This window comes from Aspergillus stella-maris, assembly GCF_047715825.1.
Source record: "Aspergillus stella-maris strain CBS 113639 unplaced genomic scaffold BDV14scaffold_58, whole genome shotgun sequence".
Lineage (NCBI taxonomy): Eukaryota > Fungi > Ascomycota > Eurotiomycetes > Eurotiales > Aspergillaceae > Aspergillus > Aspergillus stella-maris.
In genome coordinates, this window is record NW_027396852.1 from 69,570 (window position 1) to 91,893 (window position 22,324).

Sequence of the window (22,324 nt, forward strand, 5' to 3'; positions counted from 1 at the left end):
GCATCTGTGTGGATTATCCAGTCATGCTTATCTTTGACGCAATTTTGAGTTACCCTGGCCGGCTTTGGCCGGTATGGTTTTGCTTTTTGCCCAAATCAATATCACAGAAATAGCACTCTTAGGTATTATAGGCTAGTGGTACTACTACTCACATCTGGGCGCAGCTACGAGGTGCAGCCTCAAACTTGAACGCGCTTGTTTCACGAAATCATGAAGTAATATATTTGCCTTTATGTAGGCACAAAGTAAAAACGTGCCCTAGAAACGTGAGGCAGCACGAAAATATGTATCAGCACAACCGCACATGCCGTGTTCCATAAATGGGTCTAGAAGTACCTGGGGACATAATACGTATTGAATAAGCCCCTTGCAGCTTTGCACAACGATTTGTCCTATGGACTTTTGTATCGTTCTAAAGGTTGCCTTGGAGGATCACGTGGCCGACTGGGAAGCTTCCCGTTTGGGACTCTGCGATCAACGCGTCACTTCCTCATCCTCATCCTCTTCTTCCTTCTCACTCTCAGCCACAATCGACAACAAGATCATCCCCATCAATCCATTTCATTTGCTTTATTAATTCTCCGACGAACCATGATCGCCGATTGATCGACTAGTGGCTCACTAATGCACGCCCACCAATTCAATCACCCACGCGCCACGACAGGGACGTAGGCCCCCGCCAGATCAACTGGGGCCGGGGGCCTCTATCGCAGACACGAACTCAGGTCAGCTGCGCCACAATAGCACTCCACCGATGTCTCGATAAATCTGATATCTTCGCAACCGTAACCCCTTTCGGCTCTCCTTGCAACCATGTCTACGATCCTGTCCTCAAAGGCTGCTCGTGAGCTAGACCTGAGCGGCGGACATAGGGACGAATCATCACCCAGCCAGCCCAGGAAATGTTTGAGTCAATCCCATGCAGATTACTCCGGAAGCTCAACAACGGTTCGTGGCCTGTGATCTTTAGTATCGCCACGGAAACATTCTGACTCAAGTCCGCCTTGGACATGCAGCTAAGCCTTCCAATACAGGGCTTGAATGGCCAATCAGTTTTGATATTTGACCACCCGGTTATCCGGTGATTGCTTACTACATGTGCTCCATACCGGAGAGTGTAAGAACAGCCTCATTCTCCTGGATAGGAAGGAAACTCGACTTTGGTTGCATTGTGAGCTAGAGACTCACATTGGCCAGGGCATGCCCTCCCCATCACAAATATCACCTCGTGTTGGATGATAGGACAATGGCATTCGATGTGATAGAGGTGCAGCTTGCTTGCCCACGACGTAATGGGATGAGAAAGCTCGACATCGACCTCGCCTATTGGCTCATCAAGCGCTCCCAGTGCTATGCCTGCCCTGATCTGGCCTCTCTCGTCGGTCTTGAGATCGTGAGGGGAATCATGTTCCTTCCAACTCAACCAAATGCGACGCTTGGTAGCAAGCGTCGCAGCCGTGGGCAGAGTTGGCACCAGAATGCGACGATCACGAAATACGAGTTCAGATTATATCTAGGAACGTTACTTCCTTGGGAATGTCAGAAATTCTATCAGATTGCAGTATCCTAGACTCAACAACTTGTATATCATCGTCCGTATCTTGAGTATCTCAGCCACGAACCCCTATCATGGCTAATCATGTTTCCTCAACCGATGGTTTGAGCTTGAACCCTTGGGTAGACGACCCAATTGCGATTGTCGGGATTGGACTGCGGCTCCCAGGATCCGTCCGCACACCTCAACAATTCTGGGAATTTCTGAAAAACAAACGGAGCGGCCGATGTCGTGTACCTAAAGACCGGTACAATGTCGATGCTTTTATTGGCCCAGAGGGAAAGCCAGGTCACGTCTGTACTGATCACGGATACTACCTTGATCTTGACCTCGCCGCCGTTGACAGCTCGTTTTGGTCAATGTCGCCCAAGGAGTTGGCGCTTCTCGACCCTCAGCAACGGCTGATGATGGAAGTGGTCTACGAGTGCTTAGAGAGTAGCGGGGCGGCTACATACAGGGGGAAAGACATTGGCCTCTATGTAGGCGCATTCGGAGAAGATTGGATGGATATCCAAACTAAAGACTCGCAACACCCGGGGATGCATTATGTTACGGGATATGGTGATTTTGCTATTGCGAACCGCGTATCGAAAGAGCTCGGTCTAACCGGTCCGAGTATGACTATTCGAACTGCCTGCTCATCTTCCCTGATGGCTTTGCATGCTGCCTGCCAAGCGCTCTACGCAGGCGATTGTTCATCAGCAGTAGTGGGCGGCTGCAACCTTATTCTCTCACCGCGAATGACAACGACCATGTCTGAACTCGGTGTGCTCTCGCCTCAAGGAAATTGTCGTTCATTCGATGCCCGTGCAGACGGATACGCGCGAGGCGAAGCTGTTAACGCCATTCATATTAAGCGCTTATCCTATGCCCTACGAGACGGTGACCCGATTCGCTCCGTGATCCGTTCGGTATGCATTAATTCGGATGGCCCAAGAACTCCACTATACATCCCTAGTCCGGAAAGCCACGAACTTCTCATACGCCGCAGTCATCAACTTGCTGGTATTACTGATCTGTCACAAACGGCCATGATTGAATGTCATGGAACGGGGACGACGGTTGACGATATCCAAGAAGGACGGGCCGTTGCGAAAGTATTCGGCGAGTTCGGAGGCGTTCTTATCGGATCTGTATGTTTAGTCTAACTCATCAACCTCGCATCCCTCACTAATTGTTCAAGGTGAAACCAAACATGGGGCACAGTGAGGGAGCGTCAGGTCTAACAAGCATCATCAAAATGGTCTTGGCTCTAGAAAACCGAACGATTCCGCCCAACATCAATTTCAGTACGCCTAATACAAAGAGTGAGGTGCCTCTCTATATTCTGTCGTGGGATAATTAGAGCTAACATAGAACAGTCCCTTTTGGCGCCGCGCGCATTCGCGTCCCGGTAGAATGTGAACCGTGGCCGAAGGACAAGGCGGAGCGAGTCGGGCTCAATGGATTTGGCATCGGCGGAGCAAATGGACATGTAGGTCGAATTCAAGCCTCAAACCCAATAACTAACATTCTTTCAGGTCTTGCTGGAATCCACTAGATCGTTTCTGGGAACAGCATCAGAGACTGTCGCACATTGCAACAAGCCTCAGCTGCTTGTTTTCTCAGGAACACATGGAGAGTCCGTGGGGAGTACAATCAACAAGACCCTAGAGCATCTGAACGCATCTCCGGATCGAATTCCTGATGCTAGCTATACCCTGGCACATCGCCGTCAAATACTATCGAATCGATCGTTTGCTGTGGGGACCATCGAGTCCTGGGATATTTTTCCAGTACAGAAGGCAGGACCACCGCCGAATACTGTTTGGGTCTTTACCGGGCAAGGTGCCCAGTATCCCCGCATGGGTCAGGAGCTCTTGGAACATAATAATTTTGCCCGAGACACTATCCGCCAGTTGGATGCGGTCTTGTATCATGCTGTACCTGGTCGGTCGTGGACTATTGAAGGTAGCTACCTTGTTGAACATCAGATTTGCATGATGACTGCTAACCGGGTTTCTTACAGAGGAGCTTTCCCAACCAGAACATACCACACGACTTGCTCAACCAGAATTTTCCCAGCCCTGCTGCACTGCACTTCAAATCGCCCTCGTCGACGTATTGAAATCATTGAAAGTCAAACCTGCCGCTGTGGTTGGCCACTCAGCTGGTGAGATTGCTGCAGCTTATGCTGCCGGCGCGTTGACCGCCGCCGAAGCTATATTGATCTCTTACCACAGAGGTCGAATAGCAAGTCGCATTGAAATGGGTGGTGGGATGATGGCCGTCAGTCTCGGTACAGATCAGGTATCTCCTTATCTGACCCATAATGTTACCATCGCATGCGAGAATAGCTCCAAGAACGTTACTCTCAGTGGAAACTCCAATGCTTTGGATGCTGTAGCCGCCGACCTACAGAGTCGCTATCCAGACGTGTCAATTAAGCGCATACCTGTGCCCTGCGCTTATCATTCTGGTATGATGTCACACCTGCATACTGGAAGCCAACTAATCGTTCTTAGACCAAATGGTTGGTCCGGCAGCTGAATACTTGGAACGACTAGAGAACACTCCGACCGCTAAGAGGGACAAGCAATTGTCGACAGTCTTCATTTCCACCGTAACGGGAAGTCTCGTGCAAAACAAAGCAGATCTAAACTCTCATTATTGGACTCGAAATCTCACCTCCCCCGTCTTGTTCTCTTCAGCCGTCAGCAGGGCCGTCAAAGCTGTGTCATATGCACTGTTTCTTGAAATCGGACCACATTCTGTTCTCTCCGGACCGTTACGCGAAATCGCCCCGTCCGTACCCCATATCCCGACCTTAGTTCGAGGGGCGGATGCATACATCTCGCTACTTCGAACAGCGGGTCGACTATTCCAGTCAACCGACATAGACTTGTCCACCTTATGCAAAGGCAAAACCCTAGCAGATCTCCCGCCGTATCAATGGCATCATACGAACCGCTTCTGGTCCGAGTCAAGGGTCTCACGAAACTGGCGGTTCCGCCAGCATGCCCACCATGATATCCTTGGGTCTCAAATTCCTGACGGCAATGATACAGAGCCGCTTTGGCGGTCTGTTATCTACCTCGAAAATGTCCCTTGGCTAAGCGGTCATGTTATGGACGACAGGATTGTCTTCCCGCGCGCGGCTTATATTGCAATGGCTGGCGAGGCTATTCGCCAGCTGACGGGACAGGCCGACTACTCCTTGCGCCAAGTCGATTTCTGTGCGGAGATTGAAGTAAAGGAAAATCAAGCGTTGGAATTGTTGACTCAATTTCGACCTTCTCGGCAACCAGGATGGTATGAATTCACTATTACCAGCCATGCAGATGAAGCGTGGAAAAGGATTTGTGCTGGTCAGGCAAGAGGAGGTCAAGATCGGCCTCTTGAAGTATCTCAAGTCAACCCAGGCTCCCGCAAAATAAAAGAAAATGCTCTCGCTCGGGCAATGGTAAAACTTGGAGTGAAGCATGGCCCGCGAATCCGGGGGTTGGAGAAGATCGCTGCTAACATAACGTCCTCAGAAGCGACGGCTGAGATTGAGGACACGCGCGGGCAACAGGAGAGCAGCTATTCCATCCATCCCTGTACCATCGACTCAATCATACAGCTGTTCAACGTTGCGAATGCTCGGGGCCATCAGATTGACCACCTGACTGTTCCAACTTATGTTGGTGAAATTAACGTTCGTCCTTCGTCTGGTTCTCTCGCTGTCCACACTACCATTCACTCTACTCAGAGTGGTGTCGTCGAGGGAGAGGCCGCTGGATTTTGCGATGGGAATCCGGTATTATTTATAGAAAATATCCAGCTCTCCCTCGCGAAGCGCCGTGATTCTCGTGGACCCGATCCCCACGCTGGCGCCCGTCTGGTATGGCAGCCAGACATTGATGCCGCAGATCTCAACAGTCTAATCACGCAGACGGCTGATATGTCAGATAGCTTGTTCTTGGTTGAGGAATTGGCAGTGGCGTGCATGATCGAAAGCGAGCAGCACGTGCCTAACGATGCGACACCCCAGCACTTAGTGAAGTATCACCAGTGGCTGGGCATGCAGCGAAAGACTGCTGAAAAGGGCGAGTACAGGAATATCGAGTCATGCCAGGCTATTGCTTCCATGTCATCAACCGACCGGAAACAATATATAGACAAGCTGTATCAAGCGGCGCTCAACACCCCAGCGCGGGATGTCGCCACAGCTGTCTTCCGAATTTGTCACGAAAGTGTTGGACTATTTGAGGGTACGGTCGATGCCCTCAACCTACTCCACAAGGACAACCTGCTGTCAGCAGTATATGGATTCCAGCTATGCGATCTTAATGATTTCTTCCGATTGTTCGCACATAACCGACCATGTATGAAGGTGCTCGAAATTGGAGCTGGCACTGGCGGCTTAACGGCCACCATCCTCCCTGCATTGCATAGCCTGCACGCGGAGCGCTTATACAAGAGCTACACCTATACCGATATCTCCCCGGGGTTCTTTGGCAGTGCACAGGAGCGTTTCAAGGACTACGACGGTATCACCTATTGCCGACTTGACATCACTGCCGACATCGCAGGGCAGGGATTCGACGCGTCCTATGATCTCATTATCGCATCGAATGTCCTGCACGCTACACCTGATCTTCAGAAAACGCTTGCTTATGTCAAGTCTCTTATGAAGCCTGGCGGAAAACTCTTCCTGCAGGAGCTAGCACCCGTTACCAAGTGGATTAACTATGTTATGGGTATATTACCTGGGTGGTGGCTAAGCACTGACGGGCGTCCATGGGAGCCATATGTGTCCCCGAAACATTGGGATGCAGAGCTGCGTGCTGCTGGGATGTCTGGGGCCGATGCTGTTGTTCATGATGGCCAGATGAACGCTCATATCGTTTCTTCATTGCCTAATCCCCGGAGCGAGTCTAGTCGAAAAGTCACTGTTCTTTGCAATAAGGATTCCAAACACTCGAATGCTCTTCTTGATATACTTCAAGCAGATGCATTCAACTACGACATCCGTTATCTAGGTGATAATCTCCCCAGTGATCAGCTTGTCATATCAATCCTCGAGTTAGACGGCCCTCAATTGCACCAAATGACTGAGGATAAATATCTGCAGCTGCGGAATTTAATCCCGTGTCTGGATAAAAGTCCCATGCTCTGGGTGACCAGGTCCTCCCAAGTCGGCTGCTCTGACCCACGATATGCAGCAACACTTGGTCTCCTCCGGACCGCCCGGCGAGAGCTCGGACTCACGGTTGCGACGCTAGAGCTGGATACCGTGGACAATTCAGCACTTCAGGCAGTGATCACGGTAGCCAAGCGTGTTCTCGGGCTTCAAGATAGCCAGGACTTTGACCCCGTGATCGAGTACGCTTACTCGTGCGACTCCCTGATGATAGGAAAATTCTATCCAGCAAATGTGGGTGAAGAACTGCTGGACTCCGCGCCCCCTGAGAACGACGACTCAACTGCGCTGGTACTCCAAACCGAAAATGCTCGCGAGGTCAGCTCAATGAAGTGGAAAACCAAGCCTCTTACCATGCCTTCAACAGAAGACGACTGGGTAGCAATAAACACTCGTGCCATCGGCATTAATGCCGCCTATTCGATATCTGGCGAGGCCACCGGACTTTGTACAGAGTGTACGGGGTTTATACAGCGAGTTGGCCCCGGCGTGAAGAACCTACGCGTCGGCGATCGTGTGATAGCACTATCATGCGGCCCCGGAGAAGTCTCTACGCGGATCATCACCAGTGAGAAGCTGTGTGTTAGGATGGCGCGCGGCCTGAACTGGGTTGAGGGAGCTACAATGGCGCGGTTTCTTATTGCAGCGCTGTACTCGCTGGTTGACGTTGCGCGGCTGAAATCTGGCGACGTGAGTTCGCTCTCCTTTCCGAGTAAATGGAATTACGCTGACTATTCTCAGAATGTCCTGATAGATTCCGCAGGTAGTACGGTCGGGTTAGCTACTATTCAGGTTTGCCGGATTATTGGGGCTCAGGTTTGTTTCCCTCACCGTCTAGGGCATCAATAATGCTGATCCATGATGAATAAAATAGGCCATCTGTACAGTGAAAAACAATTCGCAAAATAGACAGCTGCAGGAGCTAGGTGTTCCCGAGAATCGTATTTACGAAATGCATTCCAGCGCCCTGACCCATGAAATTCTCAAAGCCACCAAGGGTCGTGGGGTGGATGTAGTACTTAACTCATATGATGGCGACCAGCACGCTTTGTGGGAGTGCGTTGCCGAGTTTGGCACTTTGATCGATTTTACGAGATGCGGCTCTAGGTTCCAAGCACCGGTTAATGGCTTCGGCGGAAATCGCACCTATGCAGCTGTTGACGTCGACCAGCTCATTGCTAAACGACCTGAAGTTGTTCAGGGGTAAGTTCTCTTCCGCCTTCGAGGAAACCTCGCTAATAAATTATAGCCTGCTTCGACGCTGTATGCACCATTATGCTCTCGGTGAACTGAGTCCCCTACCGGCCCAAGAACTTCCAGTGGAGAACATTGAGCTTGCCTTGCGCCGGGCATCGGACGACCATGTTGGCGAGTCGGTTATTGTGATTTCAGAAGACGTTTCTTCTCTGCCAGTAACCTTGCTGCCAAAGGCACCAGCTTTTCAATCTGACGCAATCCATATCATCATCGGTGGGCTCGGTGGACTCGGGCGTTCTATCAGCTCTTGGATGGCCTGCCATGGAGCTCGGCACTTTGTATTCTTCTCACCTTCTGCGGGAAGCAAAGAAAACGATGACTTTGTTCTAGAGCTTCGCGCTCAAGGGTGCCGGGTAGATCTGGTCTCAGGCGACGTCAGCAAGGAGGAGAACGTCGACTCGCTTATTGCGCATCTGAACCCAGAGACACCAATAGCCGGCATAATTCAAGCATCTATGGCCTTGGACGTGAATTCGCTCGCTGGCATGTCCTTTTCCCAGTGGACAACCTCGTTTGCGCCAAAGGTCAATGGAACCTGGAATATCCACAACAGCCTCCTCAAATATCGCCGACGCACATCTTACTTCCTCCTGCTCAGCTCAATTTCCGGCCTCATAGGTCAAACAGGGCATGCAAATTACGCGGCTGGAAACGCCTTTCTCGATGCATTCGTGCAATATAGACATTCTCTGGGTCTGCCTTGCTCAAGTCTCAACACCGGCGTTATGGAGGATGTAGGCTATGTCAGTGAGCAGCCGCACATCGTAGAGCATTTTGCCGCGACGGGCACACATGCACTGCAGGAGCGGGACTTGCTTGATGCTGTCCAACTGGCCATCGAGAACTCACTACCACCTCTGGCCCCTGTCAGCGACGGAGATCAAGGCGGAGAAAGAGAGCGCGCAAAGTGCGCGCCTTACTCTTATGTCAATCACAGTCAGCTCGTCATCGGACTTAGAAGCACAAACCCGCTCGACTCTCCAACCAACCGTATCGCCTGGCGACGCGACCCCCGAATGGCGCTTTACCACAATTTCAACAGCAACAAGGCAGATACTGAGAAACCCAGCGCTGGTGCACCAAACGCAAACGACACCAAGGCTCTCAACGAACTTCTCACCCGAATAGAGCTCAACCCGAAAGCTCTAGCCGATGAAGCGTCAGCAGAGACTCTGGGCCGCGAGGCTGGCAAGGCACTCTTCAGCCTCATGCTGCGGGACCACGCGGAAATTGAACTCGATGCATCGCTTGCGAGCTTGGGCGCAGACTCATTACTGGCTATTAAACTGACTCGCTGGTTTCATGATAAGATTGGTGTCGATATTAATGTCGTCCAGATACTGGGTAGTGAGAGTCTGCGCGAATTAGGCCGAACGGCAGCCAAGGCTCTGATGGCGAAAAAGCAAGAAGGGAAGAAGGCAAGGCAGACGTGACGGAGCCACCGGATATCAAGTAATAGGTACCTAGTCTAGGTAGGTAAGGTAGTAACAGCCTCGCAGCAGGACAGTAGCACGGAGCTCTCACAACTGCAGCAGACAGAAGACTGCAGACCAGACCCATGCCAATATCAAGGCTGCGCCCGGGCAAAAAGCCAAATATCAGAAAAATGAACGCGTCACCCATTTCTTGTCTTTCTTGTCTTACAAGCTCCTTCCCAAATTAAGTAACCCAATACGAGGCCCCGTGTCAACCCTGCACGCGAACAAACCAAGAACCTCTAGAAACACAGAATAAGGACTGGACCCTTGATCTTCACCCTGCTTCCTCATTTCACCCTAGCCTACTAGCTCTAGGCAGATTAGAAAGCCTGGTACGTGGTAAGGTAGAGTAGGTAAATCCCTCCCTGACCACGGTACACGACCGCCGAGCGAGGCAGTGCAGCCAACCACCAACCACTTACCTCGCACGCCACACCGTCACATCACATACCGGATCACCCATCGATCGCCCACGACCAGGCTCACTCTGCAGAGTAAGTTTCTCGGCGCGAGTCGAGCTCGGGACATGCTGTCATTGACAGGTCAGAGGGACTGGGGACTGGGTTGGTCCATGTATGTGCGGGCTGCTGTCCGCGGATCACGAGGCTGCTAAGGGCACAGCCACGATGGGTTTTGGGCTTCGGTGGTCTTCAGGGTATTTCTGAGGTGGTATATTATAGATGGAGTGATGCCGTCGTATGATAGTTTTCTTGCGTATATACGAGATTGTTTAGAGCGTTTAATGAAGATCTTCTCTGTTTGTTACTGAATTGTGCCGATGACAACGACAAGATATACGACGATTCCATCTTATCAGACTATAGTTCACAAGGAGAATCCTCCATAACAAAACATAATCTTACAGGATGTCTATTTCTTCAGACGAGGATCTCGCAGAAAAGGACTGTTCTACCTCCTCGACATACCATGATGCATTGTCCCCAACACCAGGGACAGAGAAAGATTTCAGAGTCGTCGATAACAAGTTCGCTTTCTCGCCGGGGCAGTTAAATAAGCTCTTCAATCCAAAGAGCATTGATGCGTTCTATGCGCTTGGTGGGCTGAAGGGGCTGGTGCATGGCCTGCGGACGGATTTGGTGATTGGGCTGTCGAATGAGGAGGGGGTATTGACAGGGAATATGAAGCTTGAGGATGTCAAGAGGGTTGCCTTTGCCAATTCTGGCAATGACGGAGATCCTGAAGCTGCTGCTTCTCATGTTGAAATGTCGAACTTGAGCCCTAACACCACTCCTCCTAATCCTCCGTCTCAGCCCTTTACAGATCGGACTCGCATCTTTGGAACGAATGCGCTTCCTAATGCACCGAAGAAGAAGTTCGTCCGACTTCTGTGGGATGCATATAACGATAAAATCATTATTTTGCTGACGATCGCGGCTGTTGTCTCTTTGTCGCTTGGGATATACGAGGCCGCTTCGGGACAGTCACAGGTCGATTGGATCGAGGGAGTCGCCGTGTGCGTTGCAATCATTATTGTGGTCGGCGTTACGGCGGGAAATGACTGGCAGAAGGAGAGACAATTTGGAAAGTTGAATAAACGGGTATGTTCCATACTTCCCTCTTGTATGCTTTAATCACAGTTGACAGTTTATAGAAACTGGACCGACATGTAAAAGCCATCCGCTCCGGGCGAAGCGTCCAGATCCACATAACAGCCCTAACAGTCGGCGACATCGTGCACTTGGAGCCAGGTGACTCAGCACCTGCCGATGGAATAATAATCACAAACAACGAGATCAAATGCGATGAATCGACGGCAACCGGTGAGTCGGACCAGGTTGAAAAGATAAGTGGGTTCAAGGCTTGGGAGTGCCTGCTCGACCATGAGCATGGGCTCCAAGGGAAAGATATCGACCCGTTCATTATTTCGGGGAGTAAAGTGCTTGAGGGTCTGGGAACTTACCTTGTCACGAGCGTAGGACCGCATTCGACGTATGGACGGATCATGGTCTCCTTGAGCACTGAGACGGAGCCAACTCCGTTGCAGGTCAAGTTGGGGAGATTGGCGAGTTGGATTGGATGGTTTGGCCTGGGGTATGTTGAATGCTTTTTGATCGAGTAACAAAGTGGCTGACCTCATGTAGCTCGGCTTTACTTCTTTTTGTCGTTCTATTCATTCGCTTCTGCGTGCAACTGTCGGGCATCTATGCCAACGATAGTCCGTCAGTAAAAGGACAGCACTTCATGGACATCCTCATAGTAGCTGTGACTGTGATCGTCGTAGCAATTCCAGGTACGGCATTCTTTTTCCTTAGACAAGAAGTGAATATGGCTGATCATAATCTGGAACGTAGAGGGCCTCCCACTAGCTGTAACCCTGGCTTTGGCATTTGCAACAGCCAAGATGCTCAAAGAGAATAACCTCGTTCGCTTGCTGCGCGCATGCGAGACAATGGGAAACGCAACGGTCATTTGCTCCGATAAAACAGGAACCCTGACGCAGAATAAGATGTCCGTCGTCGCTGGTTTTTTCAGTGCTGGCAATAGCTTCGGAAAGCTTCCCTCTGGGGCGGATTCATCTGATAGTTCATCGGCGACTATCTCAGATGCCGTGAAGAAGTTCTCTCCGCAGTTCAAGGAATTGATTCTGCATAGTCTGGCGCTGAATACCACGGCATTCGAAGAAGTCCGCGAATCCAAAAAGGAGTTTGTCGGAAATAAAACTGAGATAGCACTACTCCAGCTTGCGCGCCAGGAGCTTGGGCTGAGCTTGTCAAATGTACAAAGCACAAACCACGTCCAGCACGTTTATCCATTCGATTCGTCGCGGAAGTCTATGGCCATTGTATATAGAACAGAGGGTGGCTATCGGTTTCTCGTCAAGGGAGCGCCGGAATTGCTTCTTAGGGAGTCAACGCGCATTGTACACTCGGGAGAGTCGTCTGAGAAGGACGTCGTGTCGAGCGATATATCAGAGAATGACCGGCGTGCCATTCTGAACCGCATTCATGCGTATGCTAGTGCTTCCCTCCGAACGATAGGAATTGCATACCGGGACTTCCCCGCGTGGCCGCCTACATCGAAAAACCAGCCTGGATTCGATGACGTCTTTTCTGAACTGACGTGGATGGGCGCCTTTGGAATCCATGATCCGTTGAGACCGGAAGTGGCAGAGGCGATTCAGAACTGCCATTCAGCAGGAGTCCAAGTCAAGATGGTGACAGGTGACAACATCAACACAGCGCTGGCAATAGCCGAGTCCTGCGGTATTAAGACGGAGGAAGGAATTGCGATGGAGGGCCCTGAATTGAGAAAGCTGGATCCAGATCAGCTCGATCAGGTTGTTCCGCGACTGCAAGTTCTGGCGCGCTCGTCGCCTAGTGATAAGGAGCTCTTGGTCAAACATTTGAAGAAGCTTGGAGAGATCGTTGCTGTCACTGGAGATGGGACAAATGACGGGCCTGCATTGAAGGCAGCAGATGTTGGATTCTCAATGGGAATGAGCGGAACAGAGGTGGCAAGAGAGGCGAGCTCGATTATTCTGTTGGATGATAATTTCAGGTCGATCGTGACTGCGATTGCCTGGGGAAGGGCAGTCAACGATGCCGTAGCAAAATTTCTGCAGGTATGTTTTCTAATCAGAGTATAGTAAGTCAGACTGACTAGATAGTTTCAAATCACCGTCAACATTACCGCCGTTCTACTGACAGTAATCACGGCCATCTACAACAGCAGGAACGAAAGTGTTTTCCGGGCCGTGCAACTGCTGTGGCTGAATCTGATCATGGACACCTTTGCGGCGTTGGCTCTGTAAGTCCGCTACCTCCTTAGTATATGGATGAAGTGTAGACTGACCGAATTAGGGCAACGGACCCTCCAACAGTCGACATCCTCAAGCGCCCGCCAACTCCCCGTCATGCCCCCCTATTCACAGTCACAATGTGGAAGATGATCCTCGGCCAGTCCGTCTACAAACTAACCATCTGCTTCGTGCTCTACTTCGAAGGCGACCGAATGCTCTCTCTAGACCGCAACAACTCCCAAGACATGCTGCAACTCGACACAATAATCTTCAACACCTTCGTCTGGATGCAAATCTTCAACGAGCTCAACTGCCGGCGCCTCGACAACAAATTCAACCTGTTTGAGGGAATCCACCGCAATAAATGGTTTTTACTCATCAATGCTCTCATGGTTGGAGGTCAAATTTTGATCATCTTTGTTGGGGGCGCGGCGTTTGGAGTGACGAGGCTGAGTGGAAGGGATTGGGGAATTTGTTTGGCTTTTGCCGTGTTTTGTATCCCCTGGGCTGCAATTCTGAAACTTGTGCCTGATCGGTATGTTGCTGTGCTTATTCGCGGCGTTAGTAAGGCGTTAGGAATTATCGGAGTACCTTTGGTCAAGGGCTGGAGGAAGGTGCTGGTCGGCGCATCAAAGTGCATCAAGCCTGCAGGTGCGAGAGCGGCCGTGCGAAGGGGGAAAGGAAGAGTTGATGATGATCATGTATGATATTACTTCTAGGCCATGAATACCCTCTACACATTCTTCGCTCGTTTATTTGATTGGTCTTTATTTCGATATCGTCTCGATTCCCCAACTATGGCACCCCCACTCGACTTTTCGCAATTCATCACCTGCTATGTCAACTGGCCCGAAGACGAGAACAGGGTAACAGTTCAAGACATAAAACAAGGGTTGGAAGACGCTGGTGAGAATATATTGACTCGCCTGGGGGTCACAAAGATAATTCTCTATGCGCTTGTGCCCACCACGCCGTTGACCCAGACAGGCTATGTTGTCGACAGACAGTTTAGAGAATGCGTTATAGATCTTTTTAATCTTATACGTAAGTGGGGAACCAACAACAATAACATGATGGACGTTGAGATCAATTTATCCTACGCCCGGAGTCGCGCTGAATTTCGCGAGTCACACGAACCTGGATCGGTCGAGGCAGTGGAAATTCCCAAGGTTAGGTGCATTCGCGAGCTGTCTCTAACATACAACGAGACTGATGATACTGCAATACGCGTCTGGACCCCAGTTCTTTTTGAAGTCGTCCGCGCCTGTAGCCACCTTGAAACCCTGACCCTGAACTCCGATGCCTTCCACTTACACTGGCTTCGTCGCGACGATGAAGGTGTCAGAGAAGGCATGTTCTTCTACTTGTTCTCCGACTCGAAAGGTCCTACAGAGCTAATTGGCGTCAGATCTCGCCCAGGGCATTCGGACCTTACCTTCCTCCCTTCGGACGTTCTCTCTCCGCACCGATCGTTATCCAGCTCGCACGGCTCAGGAACTCAGTCACATATCCAGTCGAACGGATGTGTTGGAGCATGAACTCAGAGAGCTTAGCCACCGGCTTCATGAGATCAATCTGACTGGCGTCAGTCTTAATGCAGACTTCTGGTGTCCTCTCGATAAGAACTACCGTCCCTTCATGCGCATCCAATCGTGGCCTAACCTCAGAGTTATACGGTGCACCGACGAGCCTGAGCTTTGCACCGGGCGTAAGTTCTCTCTTCTTTTCCTACTTCTGTTCTTCTTTGTTAAAACCGACGTACTTTAGGAGAAATGGCGGATATTGTCCGCCAAGATGGTTTTGAAATATCACATCACTCAGAGCATCAATATCACACCTTCTTGGACAAACTCCTGACGTCCATCGGATATGCCACTCGAAAAATGCCGGCGCTCGAAAGGCTCGAATATGCACGTCCCAATCGTTTCTCGCCAGCGGTCTCCTTTGTAATCAATTCTGGCTCTGGAAAGGCGCTCCTGAGATATGACACATCCCACGACTATCGTGAGCGCGAGTCCGTGTCAAGAGCTTGGGATCTGCGTTCCCCAGAGGTCATCGCACCCCATGGGTTTGGAGACTATACGGTTGCTTTTTCACAACGTGAAAGAGTAGAGAGATTCGAAGAGACAGGCTTTGTATCCACTTGAGTATGCTCCAATGCCTCTGGCTTCGGCTCAAGATTGGCGAGAGTGACCAGACATGATTCTGCAAACCACGAGAGCTCGATTTCTATGTTACTGTACCAGACCCCAACACATTATCTAAATTAGATACTCGGTAGCCAGCGCTTTAATTGAATAGCTTATCTTTTACTCAAGTCCACTCCATGTACTCGTCGATTGATGTAGTCACCGACTCTATCTCTGTCCGAATAGCATTATAATCTACTACGGACTAACTTTGTCACAAACTTAACCTCAAACCTTGCATCCTACTGATAGCCCCAAGGTGCCAAAACCTGTCTTTTGACCTTGGACTTCTTTCATACCTACCTGCGCACTCTCTTGTACCTGACCGCTGACGACATCGATCTCTGCCACCGGTGCGCATTCTGCGTGGACGGATCTGCATTATTCAACCTACCTGTGCGTATAGACTAAACTAGACTTAACTTAGCTGTGATTATCGCCGGTTGAATTTTGATAGGTGTAAAGGTATATGAGTGCCGAGGTACTATTCCTGACGGGGCTATAGATATACAGCCCTTTCCACTGTTCATACCTCACAGAGTGGACGGAAAATACATCCTTAGAACGAGACAGCTTTTGATTCGTTTTGACTTGGTCATGCGTAACAAATGGCGCTTGGATTTTACCCATTGTGCAAGGCAAGGTAAGGGGGTTTACTCGAGTTGGTTGATACTTTTGTTCTAAGTGGGAGGTGGCCAAGGAGCCCGGGCGGGAAAGGCGTGGGCTGGAATGCTGCGCTGCATGACCAAGGAACTAGGAATGTGTGTATACTACGCGGTCACTAGTCGAGGGTAGTAAACAAATACGTTGGGCAGGTGATCTACTTCTAGAGAGGTGTATAAAGTTATGCCTAGTCTCTTCATAGAGAGAAAGCACCTCAACAAGCCCAGTCACCTTCTATACTCATTCTGAATTCCAAGTACTCGCTCGCCCTGAGCCACTTCCTCACCCAATATGAAGTTCCCAACAACACTCACAACCCTCTCATTCCTCATCACCCAAGTTCTCTCAGACAAAACCCTAAACATAGTCGCCCACCCCGACGACGACCTCCTCTTCCTATCCCCCGATATCCTACACGACATCTCCAACGGCTTCACCGTGCGCACAGTCTACCTCACCTCCGGCGACGCAGGGCAAGACTGGACGTACTGGACATCCCGTCAGGCCGGCGCAATGGCAGCCTACGCGCACATGGCAGGCGTAGAGAGTATCTGGGATGAAGGCGACGTTGGTGTTGAGGGGAAGGATATCCCGCTATACACACTCCGCGATCATCCAGACGTTAGTCTGACCTTCTTGCATATCCCTGACGGGAGTATTGATGGGAATGGATTCCCTGCTACGGGGCAGGAGACGCTCGAGAAGTTATGGAAGGATGAATTGCCCTCTGGGCGCATCAGGACGGTCGATGCTAGCGGGACGACTTATTCCAGGGCGGAACTCATCGATACGCTCACGAGCATCATTAATGGCTTTGAGCCGGATAGTTTGAACTCGCTGGACTATCTGCATGCTTATGGCTCTGGCGATCACAGCGACCATACCTCTGCTGGGCTATTCGCGAATGAGGCGGCGATTCCGTCGAGCTACCCGGGGACAGTCATTGCGTACCGCGGGTACCCGATTAAGAATGAGCAGCCGAATGTTGGGGGGGATGATCTTGCGAGGAAGAAGGAGGCTTGGTATACATATGCGGCTTATGATGCGTCGGTTTGTGGGAGTGATGCGGCTTGTGTGGGGACGGAGTATGAGCTTTGGTTGCAGAGGTTGTATACTTCAAACTGATGATTGGCATTCCGAGAACTTTTGGTTTGTTCAAGTTGTGGTCTATTAAGGATGTAAGTTGTTATTAATGGCGGGGTGAATAATCCAGCTACTTATGCGTCATTGTCTTTGGTTCGGTTTTATCTGCATTCTGTACATTAGAGGCTGACAGGTCGTTACCGCAAATGTTATCCGTTATGAGAAACCTTCAAGGCTCAAGCGAGTTCTACCCCAGTCAGAAAATGAAGTCATAGAGCTCTGGCACAGGATCTAAACGTTGTGGATAAAATGATTTCATTGCTGGGTCGCTCTATCCAACTGTTGAGGCGCAGGGTAGCCATTAAATTGATTGAAACGCGTCATGCCCGAGGCGGGCGCATTAGGGCGTTCTGCAGAACTGCAGAGGCATGCTAGGGTGAGGGATATCCAGGCCCTGGCTCTGCCAAGGAGCTGGCGGAAGCCACGTCGGTGAATGTCGAAGCCAGTGAAGGTATATACTACGGACAAAGAATGGGCGCTTGTTGACATCGATTGCCTTGCAGTCATTGTTTCAGACCTTGAAACTGCCCGAATAGAGTTTACTCCAACGGCAAGGCAAAGCGCGGTAAATACGGCACCGTAGTGTAGGGCTACGGTGGATACGGCGCCAACAAAGTTTCGTCACGGCTGAAGACTTTCCCTTTTCCGTCTGGGCGAGCTTGAACTCCGAATTGCGATGCCTCATGCCTGAAAAACGTTGGATGTGCCCGCGCAGGAATGGGATGGAATATTTCGCGCAGCACTCAAGATGTCGTGCGTCGCAAGCCGTATTCGTCGTTTCCGTGTGGCCCATCGTCCTCTGGGGCCGCTAGATAGCCACGTGAAAAGTGACCAGGGTCAACTCGCAAGTCTTGCGTTTATGCCACGATAACATTGTGGGTCGGTCGATGGATGTGGTCGGGGAACAACACTCCAACGATCAACCGAAGCTTTGTGCCTGAGGAGCACGGCTGGTCACGACTAATTATTCCTGACTCGCAACAGGGTGAGGACAAAGCGAGGCGAAAAAAAGCAAATTGGCCGTCTCAAGCGCGCGTCCCGAAGAGGAAGTGAACAGTTCGCCAACTCCGCTAGGGATGCTCGAGAACAGTGTGCACCTAACTCGAAAGAGACGGACTGAGCGCCTCAGGCCTTGTTTTCAGCAGGTGATGCCTATTCGAGATGACATTCCGCAGCTAAAATGGCAGGTGTCGGCCGACGCGGCTTGATTTGCTCCTTGACGTTGTGTGGATCCCTGACCAATATCGTCACGAAGGGAAATAGCAGTGTCGGCTGTATCATTCAATCGCCCGAGATATGCATGACAATCTCTTTTGAGGATAGTGCATGTTGTGCTCTGCCCATGTGGAATCTGCTCCCAGCGATCCAAGTTATGGACCTCAGGATTTTCCGGTCCATGCACGTAAACCTGCCAGCGATGCGTTGCGGCGAATGCTATCCCCTGCTTGCAACACAGCGCACCGAACCCAGCGTTCAGGGTCTTGGGTGGATGGAGCCCAAGCGTCAAGTAGAGCTACACTAGCGCGAGTGTGCTACGGCTGCAAGCTTACACGGCATCTTACTGATTACCCGGATAAGAACATCTCGGTAGGTGCATGATTTGGAGCCCAATCAGCCGTTTTCTTGGAGGTCCCGCTGATTTGATTTGTCGAATGGTGATAATTCGCAAAAGTATATGCAGTTCCAGCCTCGACATAGGCTGCGCTCGGACGGAAAACACACTTCTTTGTTGGGGCCGGGGACCAGTAACCGATGCCATTGCTGAGCCACGTTTGCTTCGGATTCGCGGCCTTACCAGAGCAGAGCCAGCATTAACTATGATGACATTGCCATCTCTCACATTCTCCCCGCACACCCACCAAGGTATCCATGTCAGACACCTCGCGAGGACATCTGTTTGAGGCGTCTTGATCTTGGAAATAGTCTCCAGCGATACCCCATAGTATCATTATTGGGGATAAAAGCGAAGGTCTGCTCAAGGTACAGTACGCTGCGCTGCCCGGATCCGACCTATAGAGAGCGGATGCTAACATGGCCGGTGCTCAGCCAGGTTCCGCCGATTGGTTGTCCCCTTCACAACCCCGCGTTCAACCGCTGAGCCGCGAACTTTCTGAAGAACTCGCGGAAGCATAAACCTCAGAGACTCAAATGTGCAGGAACATCCATGGACGTTTCGGCCTCTGCGGCCATGAGGCACTGGTTTACATTGCAAAATGCAAGCCAGCAGAAGAGTCGAAAAGGATTTGTCCGCCGCATCAGCGCGTGGATTATTGGGATTGGCAGGAGGACAAGGACAACGAGCAATGTCCAGCGTGTCTCGGAAATACCCCACCCGATACTCCATGACAACGACATGTAAGGAGCAGCTGATGATGGTGTTTTGACAATCATGAAGCGTTATAGTTGGTGTTGGGAAATGGGTTCAGATTGTTTTCTCATTTCGGAGACGAGCTTTTGCTCCGAACGGCCTCCCCAAGTATAAGAGGCTGCCATTGACTTTGCCATTTCGATCCATTTGTCGAGTGCAGTGAATATCCTGTCGTTTGTTAGTTCTGTTTTGTCTTTCACTAAATTCAGTTTGACGCACCATTGATCGTCCTGGCGAGTTGCTCGATAGACAAGGTGCGGTAAACGTGTAACGTCATTGCGAGAGAGAAATTCTCTGACGTTCAAATCAAAAACAAACCATCGCTTGAGAGGCTTGTCGGAGTCAAAGTCACCAGGGATGTGGACATGGTCATAAACGACCGGACAGAGGGAGTCGTGGTAACTGCGGCTGAACAGGTCCCTACAGACGGCGTCGCCGAGGGCAATATGGCGGGCCTGGGGGTCTCCTGGGATATCAGAGACACAGACGCGGACAACGATGCGCATGGAACAAGTCATGGTATTGTGACTAAGAGGAACGAAGTGTAGATTGGATTAAGGCCAACTTGATGATAAGGAGAGGAGGTGAGGAGGAGAAGGGAAGAGAGATCGGTCCCTTTGTCTGGCCATGACTGGAAGCAAACAAAAGGACCGAGCGAGCAGAGCAGCCTTGTTAGTGGCCGGAGCCCAGATTATCCGCCCGACCGCGTCGATGTGTCATTTTGCTTGTGATCTGGTCCCCTTTCTGCTTCTCTCATCGTCGTCATGCTGCGAGTGCGTCTGTTTCAGCGTTGGAAACTGCCAGGGACGCGCCCTTTAAGTATTCAAGCTTCAGGATCTCCTCGGGACAGTTGCCTCGATCCCCGGAACAGCAGTGCCACTAAACTCTCCGGACCCTCTTTTAGTGGATGTTTGGCCACGCACTATGCGCTGGGGATCCTTCGTGGGCGTCCCTTGGAAAAGTACCGGTCCAGCAGCGCAAAGTACCGGTACCTTGACTGCCATGCCTCTAGCCCTGGGTTGCTTGTACTGATACATTACTGAGGTTTGTGACTCTCTTGTGATCATGGAATCCTTTTGACTTTCCCAACACCAAGATACTTTTCTTTCGATTATACTTTTATTAATGATATTAACATTACTCTGTACAAATAGCTATCCCTTTTCCCTTGACCAAATTACTCCTATCGATCTGTCGTCCAATCCTCATCGCTGCTTGCCCCGTCCCATCGCCTTCCCTCTCGGTCCTGCGACGGTTCCCATCAAGACTACACAAGTCAGCACTGCCCCCACAACAAGTGAAAGATCGCTTACCATCCCAATACGTGAACGAACTTGAATAATTCCCCCTGAAGTATCTGTGGTGATCATCGTGCCAGTCTGCACCGCCCCAGAACGGTATCATTCGTCGCAAGCTCCATGGAAAGTCGTACCCAGAGTGCGAGTCGATCGCCTGCAGCTGGCGAAGTGCCATCCAAGCCAATACTGTTATGAGATGCACGTTTCTCGTGATATATCCAAGGACAAGCGGGGGAGCGATGGTGCCGAGACCGAGAAGGAACGTCTCAGCGGGGCTGGCGTACTCGGCAGTCAACCCGAACGGCGCAGCGTACTGGTGATGGATGCGGTGGATGGATCGGTATAACGGGCCCCAGTGGAACGCGCGGTGCAGCCAGTAGTGGTATGTGTCCTCGACGATGAAGAAGAGGGCGATTTGAGCGGCGATAGTTGAAAGCTTTGGGAATGGGAGTGTCCATTGAACGCCGCAGAGTTCCATCATGGGGTGAAAGAGGACGATCATGGGCAACTCGATGATGAAGTGGATTGAAAGGATGTACTTGACGCAAGTCCATTGATCCCTGGCCGACGGCGATTTGTTTTCTTGGATTTTGAAGCGACGGAAGACGCTGGGCAGGGCGTCGGCAACAATCCAGGGAATACATCGGCCGAAATAGATGAGCTCGTGAGCGAGGAAGGTAATCACCCCTATCAGTTGTCAGCAAAACGCCTTCGTCAAGTCAACAATACCTACCAGTCGCAAGAACATCGTTATTACAAAACGCATAGTGCGCCCACCACAGCTGCTCCAGCCAGGACAGACTAGGGTCCTGCTTCGCGGCATGGACGAGCTCGGGGTACGACAGCGAACCGGAAGGGAGAGTTATGTTCGCCATTGTGATACTTCCGTGAGGCTCAATGTGTGACAGGTACGTACAGTATCCCAGAAAAATCTTTTCCCGCGCTATTTGTAGTTGTGGTGTTCGGCCTAGCTAAACCCCGTATGGTCTGATCCTGAACACACCACCCCGGATCCTCAGCCGGATCCTCACCGCGCCACAATTTAGCCAGGCACTTTTCATATAATGTGGGTAGATATAGGGGTCAGTTCACGTACGACACGGGATCTACCCATGGGATCGGGTCATATGCAGCTGCCTGGGTTGGCCTCGATTTCATTCTAGGCCAAGGAGCAGACTCGGGCTTATCTCGGACTAGTGAGCAACAGCAATGTCATTATTTACTTGTCATTTTAGAGGGCCATTGCCGCGCAGTGGCCCTTAGTGTAGTCTGACTCTTTGAGTGTACTAAGTGTGCTAAAACGAGTTCGAACTGTGCGATCATCGTTGCGAGGATCAGCAATCGTGCCATACCCCTGGCGTTGCTACAAATCATGATCCACCGTTTTTATCTCTGCCTATTCTTTCAGTAAACAAGGAATCTGGGGGCCGAGACATAGCTATAGCCAAT

The 22,324-nt window shown here is 50.9% G+C and overlaps 6 protein-coding genes across 6 annotated transcripts; 3 read left to right on the top strand and 3 right to left on the bottom strand.

The window, feature by feature from the left end:
- Positions 1–1,629: 1,629 nt before the first annotated feature.
- BDV14DRAFT_203331 (type I polyketide synthase) lies at positions 1,630–9,409 on the top strand (the record flags this gene model as incomplete). The annotated part of the gene is made up of 9 exons (XM_073774264.1): positions 1,630–2,688; positions 2,739–2,862; positions 2,917–3,029; positions 3,076–3,505; positions 3,564–4,013; positions 4,060–7,409; positions 7,461–7,535; positions 7,594–7,922; positions 7,969–9,409. 9 exons carry the CDS (start codon positions 1,630–1,632, stop codon positions 9,407–9,409), a joined length of 7,371 nt encoding a protein of 2,456 aa, XP_073624830.1.
- Positions 9,410–10,320: 911 nt separating this feature from the next.
- pmcC (putative calcium transporting ATPase (Pmc1)) lies at positions 10,321–14,501 on the top strand (the record flags this gene model as incomplete). The annotated part of the gene is made up of 7 exons (XM_073771567.1): positions 10,321–11,013; positions 11,067–11,506; positions 11,557–11,705; positions 11,767–13,037; positions 13,083–13,169; positions 13,262–13,879; positions 14,457–14,501. 7 exons carry the CDS (start codon positions 10,321–10,323, stop codon positions 14,499–14,501), a joined length of 3,303 nt encoding a protein of 1,100 aa, XP_073624831.1.
- A 1,693-nt stretch (positions 14,502–16,194) lies between these two features.
- BDV14DRAFT_113843 (uncharacterized protein) lies at positions 16,195–17,456 on the top strand. The gene has a single exon (XM_073765733.1). The coding sequence runs from the start codon at positions 16,358–16,360 to the stop codon at positions 17,189–17,191; it is 834 nt and encodes a 277-aa protein (XP_073624832.1). The 5' UTR covers positions 16,195–16,357; the 3' UTR covers positions 17,192–17,456.
- Positions 17,457–19,424: 1,968 nt separating this feature from the next.
- On the bottom strand, positions 19,425–20,218 carry BDV14DRAFT_113850 (uncharacterized protein). The gene is made up of 2 exons (XM_073765734.1): positions 19,797–20,218; positions 19,425–19,745 (listed from the first exon to the last, which is right to left on the bottom strand). The coding sequence occupies exons 1-2, from the start codon at positions 20,093–20,095 to the stop codon at positions 19,607–19,609; spliced, it is 438 nt and encodes a 145-aa protein (XP_073624833.1). The 5' UTR covers positions 20,096–20,218; the 3' UTR covers positions 19,425–19,606.
- A 365-nt stretch (positions 20,219–20,583) lies between these two features.
- On the bottom strand, positions 20,584–21,781 carry BDV14DRAFT_179447 (sterol desaturase family protein). The gene is made up of 3 exons (XM_073769766.1): positions 21,609–21,781; positions 20,891–21,562; positions 20,584–20,844 (listed from the first exon to the last, which is right to left on the bottom strand). The coding sequence occupies exons 1-3, from the start codon at positions 21,748–21,750 to the stop codon at positions 20,783–20,785; spliced, it is 876 nt and encodes a 291-aa protein (XP_073624834.1). The 5' UTR covers positions 21,751–21,781; the 3' UTR covers positions 20,584–20,782.
- BDV14DRAFT_179451 (uncharacterized protein) lies at positions 21,782–22,257 on the bottom strand (the record flags this gene model as incomplete). Its single annotated transcript, XM_073769767.1, has 1 exon — positions 21,782–22,257. A coding segment is annotated over exon 1 (155 nt), but the record flags the coding sequence as incomplete, so codon positions are not given.
- Positions 22,258–22,324: the final 67 nt, after the last annotated feature.